The sequence below is a fragment of the Somniosus microcephalus genome, chromosome 13 (genome assembly GCF_052327205.1).
Source record: "Somniosus microcephalus isolate GS21.2 chromosome 13, FLI_Smic_1.0, whole genome shotgun sequence".
Taxonomy (NCBI): Eukaryota; Metazoa; Chordata; class Chondrichthyes; order Squaliformes; family Somniosidae; genus Somniosus; species Somniosus microcephalus.
This window is the reverse complement of record NC_140999.1, coordinates 93,361,745-93,376,392: the sequence shown is the minus strand read 5'-3', so window position 1 is coordinate 93,376,392 and position 14,648 is coordinate 93,361,745. Positions and strand designations below refer to the sequence as shown.

Genomic DNA, 14,648 nt, shown 5'->3' with positions numbered 1-14,648 from the left:
TGCTGCATACAAAAAAGGTTGGTGGGATGTACCTGGGTCACCATTTCCTGGAGCGGGTTTTGAAATCACCAAGGATCATTATGCTCAGTTGCAACATGAACAAATGGGACAGGCTCGATGGACCAGCTGGTCTTTGTCCCGATGTACGTACATAGAAAGAGATGTTCAGTGTACAGGTCCACAACCCCTTATCCGCAATTCCGAAAACAAAGTTTTTTCGTGGAGCGTCACTCGTGTGCACGACATGACCAGAGTGGCGCCAAACATGACCCGACGCGGCCGATGCTTGACCCACGCAGGTGTGAGGCGTCAGCAGCGCTGAGACACAACTATCAGTCACACGTGCGTCTGCTGCTCTGATATTTTTTGTTATTTTGTGATTTTGAGTTTAATTTCACTGTGAAAATGTCAAAAAGAGCTGCAGATACCCCTACTGTTGTGAAATCCGAAAAAATCCGAATTCCGAAACACATCTGGTCCCAAGGGTTTCGGATAAGGGATTAATAACCTGTACAATCCAATTTTCAAATGATCAAAGCAGGTCTGGTCAGCTTATGTATTTATTCCACTGTACCAGAGTGAATGCATTAGTGGTTTGGGTTTACGTCAGAATTACGATTCAAAAGTTATCCAATGTAACTCAACAATTTATAATGGTTAGGAGGGGTAATTTCTTTACCAGCAATAACAGTATAAAGGGCAGAGGGGGAGGAATTCCTGAAATGTGCACAAGAGAACTTTCTTAATCAGTATGTTTCCAGTCCAAAGAGGAAGGAAGTAGTGCTGGATCTAGTTCTGGCAGAATTATGTGGGGGCAAGTGGAGCATGTTTCACAGGGTGGGAGGGGGCATTTGGGGAAGTGATCATAATATTAAGTTTACAGTAGTTATGGAAAATATTCAACTGGCAGAGGGCTAATTTCAGCAAGATGTAGTAAAGGGGCCTTTAGGGAAGAGTGACCATAATATGATAGAATTTTATATTGAGTTTGAAAGTGAGTTTGAAAATGATTTAGTTAAATCCGAAACTAGGGTCTTCAATCTAAATAAAGCAAACTACGTAGGTATGAGGGGCGAGTTAGCTAGTCAATTGGGAAACTAAATTAAAAGGTATAACGGTAGACAAGCAATGGCTAGCATTTAAAGAATTAATACATATTCCTTTAAGGCACAAAAACCCCCACAGGAAAAATGGTCCAACTGTGGCTAACAAGTTAAAGATAGTATTAGCTCAAAGGAAGAGGCTTATAGTGTTGCCAAAAATAGTAAGACTGAGGATTGGGAGGATTTTAGAATTCAGCAAAGGAGGACCAAGAAATTGATAAAGAAAGGGGATATAGAATATGAGAGTAAACTAGCAAGAGATATAAAAACAGATTGTAAAAGCTTCTATAGGTATGTAAAAAGGAAAAGATTAGCAAAAGTAAATGTGGGTCCCTTACAGGCTGAGACAGGAGAAATTATAATGGGGAATAAGGAAATGGCAAGAGAAATTAAACAAATACTGTGTGTCAATCTTCACAGAAGACACAAAAAACTTCTTAGAAAGAGTGAGAACCAAGGGTCTAGCAAGAATGTGGAACTGAAAGAAATTAGTTTAAAAGTACTGCAGAAATTAATGGGACTGAAAGCCTAGGGTTTTGAAAAAAAGAGGTGGCTATAGAAATAGTGGATGCATTGGTTGTCATTTTCCAAAATTCCAGATTCCAGAATGGTTCCTGCGGATTGGAAGGTGGCAAATGTAACCCCACTATTTAAGAAAGGAGTAAGAGAGAAAAACAGGGAACTACAGACCAGTTAGCCCGACATCAGTAGTAGGGAAAATGCTAGAATCTATTATTAAGGATGTGGTAACAGGGCACTTAGAAAATAATAATAGGACTGGGCAGAGTCAACATGGATTTATGAAAGGGAAATCACATTTGACAAATCTGTTAAGAGTTTTTTGAGGTTGTAACTAGCAGAACAGATAAGGGGGAAACCAGTGGATGTGGTGTACAGGAAACTTTGTGCTATCCAGCACCCACGGGACCGAGCTGCTGCCGTTGCCTCAAAACTGCCGTACTCTCCAGAGTTAATGTTGAGAGATACGGAGATTCTTATCTCCGCATTTGACAACAAACACTCTTGCTTAGCAACAGCTTCTAAACACTCTGGTGTGGCGCTAAAGCTCTGTAGCTGAAGCTGTTGCTATAGCTACAGACCTTGCACAGCTTGACTGTTCAAACAAAGCAAAAAAAACAAAAACAAAAAGAATAAAAAACAGCTGCTGATTGCCGGTGGCTCCAGATTGCCAGATAGCTCACCTCCAGATAGCACAAAGTTTCCTGTATTTAGATTTTCAGAAGGCATTCAATAAGGTGCCAAACAGATTATTAAACAAAATTAGGGCTCATGGGATTGGGGATAATATGCTAGCATGGATTGAGGATTGGTTAACGGACAGAAAACAAGAGAGTAGGAATAAACTGGTCATTTTCAGGTTGGCAGGCTGTAACTAGTGGGGTACCACAAGGATCAGTGCTTGGGCCTCAGCTATTCACAATCTACATCAATTATTTGGTTGAGGGGACCAAATGTAATATATCCAAATTTGCTGATGATACAAAGCTGGGTGGGAATGCAAGTTGTGAGGAGGATTCAAGGGTATATTAGACAAGCGAAGTGAGTGGGCAAGAACATGGCAAATTAAATATAATGGAGAAATGCGAAGTTATCCACTTTGATAGTGAAAATAGAAAAGCAGTATTTTTTTAAATGGCGAGAGATTGGAAAATGCTGGCATTGAGGGACCTGGGTGTCCTTGTACACTAATCACTGAAAGTTAAAATACAGGTACAGCAAGCAATTAGGAAAGCAAGTGGTATGTCGGCTTTTATTACAAGAGTAAAGTAATCTTACTGCAATTATATAGGTCCTTGGTGAGGCCACACCTGGAATAGTGTACAGTTTTGGTCTCCTTACCCAAGGATATACTGGCCATAGAGGGAGTGCAACGAAGGTTCACCAGACTGGTTCCTGGGATTGGGGGAACTGTCCTGAGAGATCGAGTAGACTAGGCCTATATTCTCTACAGTTTAGAAGAATGAGGTGATCTCATTGACAGGGTAGATGCAGGGAGGTTTCCCCTGGCTGGGGAGTCTAGAACCAGGGGTCACAGTCTCAGAATAAGGGGTCGGCCATTTAGGACTGAGATGAGGAGAAATTTCTTCACCCAGAGGGTGGTGAATCTTTGGAATTCTCTGCTCCAGAGGGCTGTGGAAGCTCAGTCGTTGAGTATATTCAAGACAGAGATCGATAGATTTTTGAATATTAAGGGAACCAAGGAATATGGGGAATAGTGCAGGAAAGTGAAGATGAGGTAGATGACCAGCCATGATCTTATTGCATGGCGGAGCAGGCTCGAAGGGCCAAATGGCCTACTCCTGCTCCTATTTATGATGTTATGAAAAGGGATCTGGCGCGGTGGATTGGAATCAAAGATTAGCAGGTAAAAAACAGTAAACAAGCAATGGAAGGCCTTCAAAGAGGAGTTACTTCAGGTACAGTTGTACAGAATAGATATTCCCATAAAGGGGAAAGGAAGGGCATCCAAAACTAGAGCTCCCTGGGTGATTAAGATGGAGATTAAAATGAAACCGAAAAAGGCGGCTGGTGATAAATGTCAGAAACTAACTTGCTAGTACTTATTAAATTAATAACTTAAATAACTTAAACTAAATAAAGTAATCAAACAATAAACCTAAAATATCGATTGAATAAAATCTTTAATTAATTCATACATAAAACAAGGTTAGAGATGGCAGGGCAGGTGGTGTGTCATAACTGCAGCATGTGGGAGTCTGGAGAGCATCGCGACCCCGAACAACCACATCTGCAGCAAGTGTCTGCAACTCCGGCTCAGAATTGTTGAGCTGGAGTCCGAGCTGCAGACATTGCGATGCATCAGGGAGAGGGAGTTACCTGGACACTTTGTTCCAGGACGAAGTCACACCCTTTAGGCTAAGTAGTAATTTAGAGTTAGTCGGTGGTCAGGGACAGGAGGGCGTGACTGCGAATCAGGAAGGGATGGGGACCCAGGATGTAGTGATGGAGGAGCCTCAGCCCTATACCTTGTCCAACAGGTACAAGGTACTTTCTACCTGTATGGATGAGGAAAAAGGACTGCAGGGAGGATGGGCAAACCGACCACAGCACTGTGGTGCAGGGGGCCATCCAAGTGGGAGGAGTGAAAGGGAATGTAGTTGTGGTAGGGGACAGTATAGTCAGGGGAATAGATACTGTTCTCTGCAGCCGCGAAAGAGTCCCGAAGGCTGTGTTGTTTGCCTGGTGCCAGGGTTAAGGATAACTCCTCGTGGCTGGAGAAGAACTTGGGAGTGGAAGATGATCCAGTTGTCATGGTCCATGTAGGAACCAACGACATAGGTAGAACCAAGAATGAGGTTCTGCTGAGGGGGTTTGAGGAGCTAGGGTCTAAATTAATAAGCAGAACCACAAGGGTATAAACTCTGGATTACTACCTGAGCCACATGCAAATTGGCATAGGGTCAAGCAGATCAGAGAGAGTTAAATGCGTGGCTCGAAGAGTGGTGTGCGAAAAAGGGGTTTCAATTCATCAGGCACTGGCACCAGTACTGGGGAAAAGAGGGAGCTGTTCAGTCGGGATGGGCTCCACTTAAACCGGGCTGGGACCAGCATCACGGCAAACTGAATAACTAGGGCTTTAATAGGGGGGGGGGGGGGGTCTGTTCAGGTGAGGGGAAATTTATAAATCTAAAGAGAGAAAGGTCAAGGCAATAGAGCAGTGCAGCGATTTGGGTAAAGATAAGCAGTGTGACAGGAAGGGACAGAGTTTAATGGAAGCAGTGCAGCAGAGAATAAAAAGGTCAAAGCAAGGAATAATGGTAAAACATTTAAAGGCTCTTTATCTGAATGCACGAAGCATTCGTAACAAGATAGACAAGCTAGTGGCACAAATAGAGGTAAATGGGTTTCATCTAATAGCCATTAGAGACATGGTTGCAAGGTGGCCAAGGTTGGGAACTAAATGTTCCAGGGTACTTGACGTTTCAAAAAGACAACCAGGGAACAGGCTATTTTAGATCTTGTATTGTGTAATGAGACAGGGTTAATTAGCAATCTCATAGTAAAGGGATCCTCTGGGGTAGCGTGATCATATGATAAAATTAACATGAAATTTTGAGAGAGTGACTTGCCCAAGTCCGAAACTTAAATAAAGCCAATTACATAGGGAGGAGGTGGGAGTTGGCCAAGGTAGATTGGAAAAATAGATTAAAAAAGGTATGGCAGTAGATAAGCAGTGGCTAACATTTAAAGAAATTTCATAATTCTCAACAAAAATACATTCCAGAGAGAAACAAAAACTGCATGGGAAAAGTGATCCAACAGTGGCTAACGAAGTTAAGGATAGCATTAGATTGAAAGAAGCTTATAATGTTGCCAAGAATAATAGTAAGCCTGAGGATTTGGAGTTTCAGAAACCAGCAAAGGTTGACCAAAGAATTGTTAAAAAAAGAGAAAAGGAAGGAAACTAGCAAGAAATATAAAAGCAGATTGTAAGAATTTCTACAAGTATGTAAAAAGGAAAAAAGAGTAGCAAAAGTAAACATTGGTCCCTTGGAGACGGAGACAGGAGAAATTTATAGGCAATTGGAAATGGCAGAAACGTTAAACAAATATTTTGTGTCTGTCTTCACAGTAGAAGACACAAAAAGCATTCCAAAAATGGTGGGGAACCAAGGGTCTAATGAGGGTGAGGAGCTTAACGTAATTAATATAAGCGATCTTATTGAAACATAAGATTGTGAAGGGGCTTGATCAGGTGGATGCGGTGAGGATGTTCCCAATGATGGGTGAAACTAGAACTAGGGGGCATAATCTTCGAATAAGGGGCTGCTCTTTCAAAACTGAGATGAGGAGAAACTTCTTCACTCCGAGGGTAGTAGGTCTGTGGAATTTGCTGCCCCAGAAAGCTGTGGAAGCTACATCATTAAATAAATTTAAAACAGAAAGAGAGAGTTTCCTAGAAGTAAAGGGAATTAGGGGTTACGGGGAGCGGGCAGGAAATAGGACGAGTCTAGGTTCGGAACGGTCATGGCCCTGTGGGTGGGTAGCGGAGCAGGCCGTGTAGCCTGGTCCTGCTCCTACTTCGTGTTCTAATTCTGTGTTAGATTTCAGGAGATGGTTCTATTCACAGGGATTAGTGGAGACATCGAACAGGCTGCCAGCTAGGTGTCCTTCAAGAGTAAATTGGGCCTGTTCCTGGCTGGGGTGTAGACCACCTTTTACAGAAAGGTAAGTACTGTAGGAAATATAGGGACAGAGTGATCTCCTGGACGAGTTTCGATCGCCTAGATGGGTCGGAGAGGAATTTCCCAGATTTTTTCTCCCAAATTGGCCATTGGGTTTTTTAATCTGGTTTTTCGTCTCTCCCGGGAGATCACATGGGTTCGGGTGGGATGGAGAGTGGTAGTAGATTTGGAGGTTAGGATCAGATCAGCCATGATCTTATTGAATGGTGGAGCAGGCTCGAGGGGCCGATTGGCCTACTCCTGCTTCTATTTCTTATGTTGTTCTAAAAGTATTAGAGAAACTATTGGGACTGAAAGCTGACAAATCCCCTGGACCTGACAGCCTACATCCTAGGGTTCTAAAAAAGGTGGCTGAAGAGATAGTGGATGCATTGGTTTTGATCTTCCAAAATTCCCTAGATTCTAGAATGGTCCCAGCGGATTGGACGGTCGCAAATGCAACACCGTTATTCAAGAAAGGGAGAGAGAGAAAAAACCAGCTGGACATCAGTAGTCGGGAAAATGCTAGAATACATTGTTAAGGAATTGGTATCAAGTCACTTAGAAAATCATAAATTGATTAGGCACAGTCAACATGCTTTTATGAAAGGGAAATCGTGTTATACAAATTTATTAGTTTTTTGAGGATGCAACTAGCAGGGTAGATAAAGGGGAACCAGTGGATGCAGTATATTTGGATTTCCAAAAGGCATTCGATAAGGTGCCACATAAAAGATTACACAAGATTAGGGCTCATTGGGTTGGGGGTACAGGAAACTTTGTGCTACCCGGCACCCACGGGACCGAGCTGCTGCCGTTGTCTCAAAACTGCCGTACTCTCCAGAGTTAATGTTGAGAGATACGGAGATTCTTATCTCCGTATTTGACAACAAACACTGTTGCTTAGCAACAGCTTCTAAACACTCAGGTGTGGCCCTAAAGCGCTGTAGCTGAAGCGGTTGCTATAGCTACAGACCTTGCACAGCTTGACTGTTCAAACAAAGCAACAACAAAAAATGAATAATAAACGGCTGCTGATTTTTGCCGGTGGCTCCAGATTGCCGGATAGCACAAAGTTTCCTGTAATATAGTAGCATGGATAGAGGATTGGTTAATGGACAGAAAACAGAGTAGGGATAAACAGATCTTTTCAGGTTGGCAGGCTGTAGCTAGTGAGGTGCCGCAAGGATCAGTGTTGGGGCCTCAGCTATTTACAATCTATATTAAATGACCTAGATGAAGGGACCGAGTGTAATGTATCCAAGTTTGCTGATGATAAAGCTAGGTGGGACAGTAAGCTATGAGGAGAACACAGAGGCTGCAAAGGAATATAGATAGACTAAGTGAATGGGCAGTAAGGTGGCAGATGGAGTATAATGTAGGGAAATGTGAGGTTATTCACTTTGGTAGGAAGAATAGAAAAACAGAATATATTTTAAATGGCGAGAAATTTTCAAATGTTGGTGTTCAGAAAGATTTGGGTGTCCTCGTGCAAGAAACACAGAAAGCTAGCATGCAGGTACAGCAAGCAATAAGGAAGGCAAATGGCACTGAAGTGGGGCTTTCGAGCTCTACTATAATTAAAGGGTTAAGAATGGGTCTCGGGAATCGAATGAGCTAATAGGCCTTTGCAGTAGTAAGCTTCTCCAAGTTGTTTAACTGGCAGTTGAGATAACGAAGACATTTTGCAGTAGTGTTAGAATGATTAACTGCTGCAAGCTGTGTAACTTGGAGATAAATCGAACCGTTGAACGACAAGAGGCCTAGAGGGGCAAATAAAGCAGAACAATGAGTCAGAAGTACAATGTTGGCGAAACCCCACCGAGCATAAACAAAATTCATAGTTGCAGCAACAGCTTGCGGTGATAACTGCCATAAGCTTTTCCGGTAATGAAGGCGGTACCTTAATGTCACGTGATTATAGGCAGCGTTGATGCAAGTTCTGCTCTATGTTGTAAAACTTTGTATCAGTGGAGAGAAGCCTGGCTAGACAGATAGCAGGTTGTCTCCCCACTGGTGCCAATAAAGACTGCTTGAATCTTTGAACGCAGACCTGGTGTCGAGTGTTTATTTCAAATACTCCACTTCAGCATGTTGGCCTTTATTGCAAGGGGGTTGGAGTAGAAGAGTAAGGAGGTCTTGCTACAATTGTACAGGGCCTTGGTGAGACCACACCTGGAGTACTGTGCAGTTTTGGTCTCCTTATCTAAAAAAGATATACTTGCCTTGGAGGCAGTGCAACAAAGGTTCACTAGATTGATAGGACTGTCCTATGATGAGAGATTGTGTAGAAGGGGCCTATACTCGCTGGAGCTTAGCAGAATGAGAGGTGATCTCATTGAAACATACAAGATTCTGAAGGGGATTGACAGGGTAGATGCGGAGAGGCTGTGTCCCCTGGCTGGAGTGTCTAGAACTAGGGGGCATAGTCTCAGGATAAGGGGTAGGTCATTTAAGACCGAGATGAGGAGAAATGTCTTCACTCAGGAGGGTTGTGCATGCGGAGTCTTGGAGTATATTCAAGGCTGAGATAGATAGATTGTTGGACTCTAGGAGAACCAAGGGATATGGAGATCGGTCGGGAAAGTGGCGCCAAGGTCGATGATCAGCCATGATCTTATTGAATGGCAGTGCAGGCTTGCGGGGCCGTCTGGCCTACTCCTGCTCTACTTATGTTCTTAAATTGCAGAGGTTCTGGCCACAATCTTCCAATCCTCCTGAGAAATGGAAGTGGTACCAGAGAACTGTATGATTGCAAAAGTTACACCCCTGTTCAAAAAAGGGAGGGGACTAAACCTGGCAATTACAGGCCATTCAGCACATCAGTGGAGGGGAACGTTTGAGACATTAATCTGGGACAAAATTAATTGGCACTTGGGAAAATATGAGAGTTAATAAATGGAAACCAGCAGGGATTTGTTAAAGGAAAAAAAAAGTGTTTGACTAACTTGATTGAGTTTTTTGATGAAGTAACAGAAGGTGCATGAAGGTAATGTGGTCGCTGTGTACAGACTTTCAAAAGACAAGCACCACATAATAGACTGGTTAGCAAAATTGAAGCCTGTGGCTGAGTGGATATGAAATTGCACACTTCCCTGCTTTCTGTCCCTTGGCCAATGGTGTCCTCCAGGAGTCAGTGCTGAGACACTGCTCTTTCTGATGTATAGGACCTGGACTTGGATATACAGGCCATAATTGCGCCATTTGCAGATGACACGAAACTCAAATGTAGTGAACAGTGAGGAGGATAGCAGCAGGCATCAGGAGGACATATACACATGGCAGATAAAATTTAATGCAGAGAAGCATAGTGATTCATTTTGGTAGGGAGAATGAGAGCCCGAAAGGCAGACTTGCATTTATATAGCACCTTTCACAACCACCAGATATCCCAAAGCGCTTTACAGCCAATTAAGAACTTTTGAAATGCAGTCACTGTTGTAATGTAGGAAACACTGCAGCAGCCAGTTTGCACACAAGCTTCCACAAACAGCAATGTGATAATGACCAGATAAGCTGTTTTTAGTTATGTTAATTGAGGGATAAATATTGGCCATGACACCAGGGATAATTCCCCTGCTCTTTTTCAAATAGTGCCATGGTATCTTTTACGTCCATCTGAGCGAGCAGACAGGGCCTCAGTTTAACGTCTCATCCAAAAGACGGCACCTCCGACAGTGCAGCACTCCCTCAGCACTGCACTGGAATGCCAGCCTAGATTTGTGCTCTCAAGTCTCTGGAGTGGGACTTGAACCCACAACCTTGCGACTCAGGCTAGAGTGCTACCCACTGAGGCACTGCTGACAAGAGTGGCAATATAAACTAAATGGTACAATTTTAAAGGGGGTACAGGAACACAGAGACCTGTGGGTCTTTGAAAGTGGCAGGATATGTTGAGAAGGCTGTTAAAGCATATGGGATCCTCGGCTTTATAAACAAACAGGCAGAGAATGCAAAAGCAAGGAAGTTATACTGAACCTTGTAAAAAATACTGGTTAGCCCCCAGTATTGTAGGCAATTCTGGGCACCACCCTCTAGGAAGAATGTCAAGGCCCGAGAGCAAGTGCAGAGGAGATTTACTAGAATGTTACCAGGGATGAAAGACAGAGATACTAGAGAAACTGGGGTTGTTTGTCTTACAGCAAAGGAGAGACTTGATAGCTGTTCAAAAATCATAAAGGGTTTTAATAGTGTAAAAAAGGAGAAACTGTTTCAAGTGGCAGAGGGGTCAGTAACCACAGATTTAAGGTAATTGGCAAAAGAAGCAGAGGAGACAGGTGGGGAAAAAATAATTATGCAGCGAGTTATGATCTGGAATGCACTGCCTGAAAGGCTGGTGGAAGCAGAACTTTACAAAAGGGATTTGGGTAAATACTTCAAAAGGAAACATGTGGGGAAAGGGCTGGGGAGTCGACTAATTGGATAGCTCTTTTGAGTCAGCACGATGTGCCAGCTAGCCTCCTTCTGTATTGTAGACAGAACAGCACTCGTGAGATGAGAACAATAGCTTACTAAAAATAGTTACTTGACATAGAATAGCTGCACAGAAGACAGTTCACAGCAAGGCTACCGATTGTCTATTGCACCACAACATCAAGTAATGCAAACTCTGCCAGTTGATATGGATCCCCTGCACTTCAGAAGTCAGCATCACTGGACTGACTGGCACCATTAGATAGTTAGAACGTGCTGTTCCGACTGTTCTAAACTCAATTCTCAAAGAAAGGGAGGCAAAAGCACATTTTAACAGCACCCTGACAAATCACAGGCACTAGCTAGTGACACATCAGAATACAACCAGACCAGAAGCAATGCCTTAAGGGCCCCCCAACACCAATTCAGGACCAGAACCATTCTATGCTGCTAAACCTGATGCACAAGACAAACATGGCCAATAGAGGTTGATGTGCTCAGTATAATCTCCCAATACTAGAGGCTGACCTTGCAGAGAATCAAATTCGAATATGGCAAGTCTTTTTTGGATTAATTTAACCATGCAAGGAGAGGTTACATTAATTTACATGTCTGGATGAAGGTTGGCGATTTTAGGATTTTGTCCAGTCGAGGGAAATTTCAGATTACCTTCCTCCACCTGATGGCTGCTCCTCAGGTGGTATCGTGAAGGTGTGCGACATTGAAATGCCTCGACCTGCTGTGCCAAAGAAACGTATTCTTGATTATCTGTATCCACATGCTTCCTTTTGTTCCCACACGTGAGGTTGAAAGGCTTCGGTACTGTAGCACCTTTGTGTCCACGAGTCTGGGGTGATAAATGGTCAGTATTGTTGAATAAAAGCTGACAGCAATATTTTGTAAATGCAGAAAATTAATATACACCAACATTCAATTTCAGCTGCCAATACTTTAAATCTGCCCGATTCAGAATAAAAACAATTTACAGTACTGAACTCAGCAAGACCAGTCTGCAAATAGGCCAAGCATATTTAAGAATCAGGTCTTCCTCAGGCTGTACAAATACAACACTGTTGCCCCCTTCCCTCCAGAATTGACCATCTTTTTGAGAAGGTGCTCAGTTATCTGAACAGTTAGATTGAACAGGCTGAGGCTTTTCTCTTTATATAGAGGCACAGGTGACCTAATAAGAGTCTTTAAAATTATGAAGGGGTTTTAATAGTATTTACAGTGCAGAAACAGGCCATTCAGCCCAACAGGGCCCTGCTGGGTTTGATAACAGAGGTAGAGAAGCAGTTTCCACTTGAGTCCAAAACTAGGGGTCAATGTTCCCCCATTTTTTTTTTGGTACGCAGCGAGCCACAAACTCTTCTGCATGACCTTTGTCAGTGAGCAAAATTTAACAACTAGTTACAACAACTGTAAAGCATAGATGCAGTAATGCCATATTGCCACCCCACAATCTCAAATCATGACTAGGTTCTATACAAGTTTAACAACTTCTCTGCTTTTGAAATGAACCCCAGTACTTTATTTGCACTAATGGCTTTTTTAACCTGCGTTGCTACTTTTAATGATTTGTGAATTTATACGCCTAGATCCCTTTGCGCCTCTACCCCATTAAGACTTTTATTCTCCAAGGATTAGGTAGCCTCTTTATTCCTCCTACCAAAATGTACCACCTCACTTATCCATTATTGAAATTCATCAGTCATTTACATGCCCATTCTGCAAGTTTTGGTAGAATTAATTAAAAGCTTTTAGTCAGTCATGTACAAACTGTTTCAAAAAAACTTGTCAGAAATGACTGGGATAAAAGAGGAGAACTGCATAATAATACTACATTACCACTTCAGGAACACAAAACAATCCAAACGCCCAAGGTGGGCTGAAAGAGGCATATCTATTTGTGCAATTTGTATTAATTTTAAAGTTTAATGTATTAGCCCATCCCTCATGTCACTATAGCAGCGGCTTTCCTATGGCGCTGACATGCTGTACGTCCACATAAGTATTAGAATATTAATCACAATGCAACCAACTAATATAAAGTGCTGTGGTTCTTTAGTTCACAGTATTAAAAATTGAATAAAAGCAGGTATCCGTATTTTCAACTTCAATCACTTCCATTAATGTCGTCTTCTTGAACTAGCACACCCCCCATGTAACAAGTGCAAAAAAAACAATTTGCATCACCGAATTAAAAACAAAAAGCAGGAAGCTATGATTTAACAGAAATAAACAAACATTCATCTTTCTTCCTGGACAGGAGAACCAATCAGATTGACTTGGAAACCAATATGGTGATTTAAAGACGCTTAGAAGAGCAAAATTCACTGCTAATGTTTTCTCTCAAACAAACGTTCTTCACAATATTAATCCCTGTTCTTAACAGGAGAATTGTTGAATTATTTTAGGTACTTTGCAATTAAATAGCAGGAAACAAACTTTCATTGTACAGTACTCAATTTTTAATCTATTTCAAACATTTATACCAAATCAAAATTGTACATTATCAGTTTAATCAAATTATTTTCTGTGTCTCAATAAACAAGGTGGTTTCTTCTAAAGTAGCTTCTTGCAATTTTTATACATCATTACAGAAGGGGATTGGGTGCATATGCACGGCTCCGTGATACCACGCATGCAAAGTCCTTGGCATTTTTTTAAAAATCGGTCTGTTCCCCTGCTCGGCAGCTCGAGGATTAGTGTGCGGACACGCAGCCACGCACCTTAGAGGGAAACAGTGGTCATAAATACAAGATACAGGAAACTTTCGTTTATCCGGAGGTTAAATGTCCAGAAAGCTCTATCTACCAGCAAAATTCAGGAGTCGGTCCAGATAATTTTTTTTTTTTTTTCTTTTTTTTTCTTTTCAATGCTTCTTTTCTCCAGTCCTGGCTCTGCAAGCGTCTCTGTAGCTAAGCAACAGCTTCAGCTAGACGCTTACAAGCTGCGCCGACTGTTTTGAAGCTGTTGCTAAGCAACAGGGTTTGTTGCTTCACACGTATGTTTTAACATTAGCGCTGGTTTCTACGGCAGTTTTGATCTAACGGCACCAGCTTGGTCCTGGATACCAGAAAGTTTCCTGTAGTCACTAATAAATCCAATAAAAGGAATTCAAGAAAAAAAATGTCTTCACCGAGAGAATATTTGCTACCAAATGAAGTAACTGATGCAAATTTAGATGCATTTAAGGGAATGCTAGGTAAGTACATTATGGAGAAAGGAATCAAAGTTAATGCTGATAGGGCAAGATGAAATAAGATGGGAAGAAGTGTGGAGCATAAACTCCAGCACAGACCAGTTGGGTCAAATCGCTTGTTTCTGTGCTTTAAATTGTGTGCAATCTGATCACAAGACACAAGGCAAGAGGAAATTTTGTATGGAAAATCCTTTCCCTAAACCAAAAAAATTCCAAAGCCAGACAAGAATTGCCACAATGAGCGACAACATCCTTGTGGCCGACCACCATCAGGAATCTCCTCACGCAGATTACCCAAAAGCTTCAATATGGTAGGATTGTAATACAAGCACCAACAGCTTGAGTCAGAGGGGCAAAAAAGCTATGTAGGGGCTTTTGGAAGGAGTTACTCATTCATCACTTGTTGCAATTTAAGCTTCAGCAACTTTCAATATGATTAGTTGTTGACAACCAGGGGAGAGAGCAGAGAGAATTAGGCCAATATTTCCCTCCACCTCTAGTCTCTGTTCATTGCAATACCCTGTACAATCCAGACTTTCACACAGATCTAGTGTTACAAAATACTCACAGGAGACTGTAGATGTTTGCGCAGTTCACTGGTGAAGTTCACTTCCTTGTACACTTGGCCTTCACCATGTGATTTAATGCGCTTATCTGTGTGGAACTTGATATCCATTGGTTTTGTGGGTGGGATGTGTGTCCTTTTCATATTCTGACCTG

General features: G+C 42.2%; 1 protein-coding gene across 1 annotated transcript in view; it reads right to left on the bottom strand.

Annotated features, from left to right (window-relative positions):
- LOC147108491 (targeting protein for Xklp2-B-like) overlaps positions 1-14,648 on the bottom strand; it is a 59,122-nt gene that overhangs the window by 20,316 nt on the left and 24,158 nt on the right. Inside the window, 2 exon segments of the mRNA XM_086005141.1 lie at positions 11,393-11,570; positions 14,497-14,645. Coding sequence (XP_085861267.1) covers positions 11,393-11,570; positions 14,497-14,645 — 327 coding nt within the window.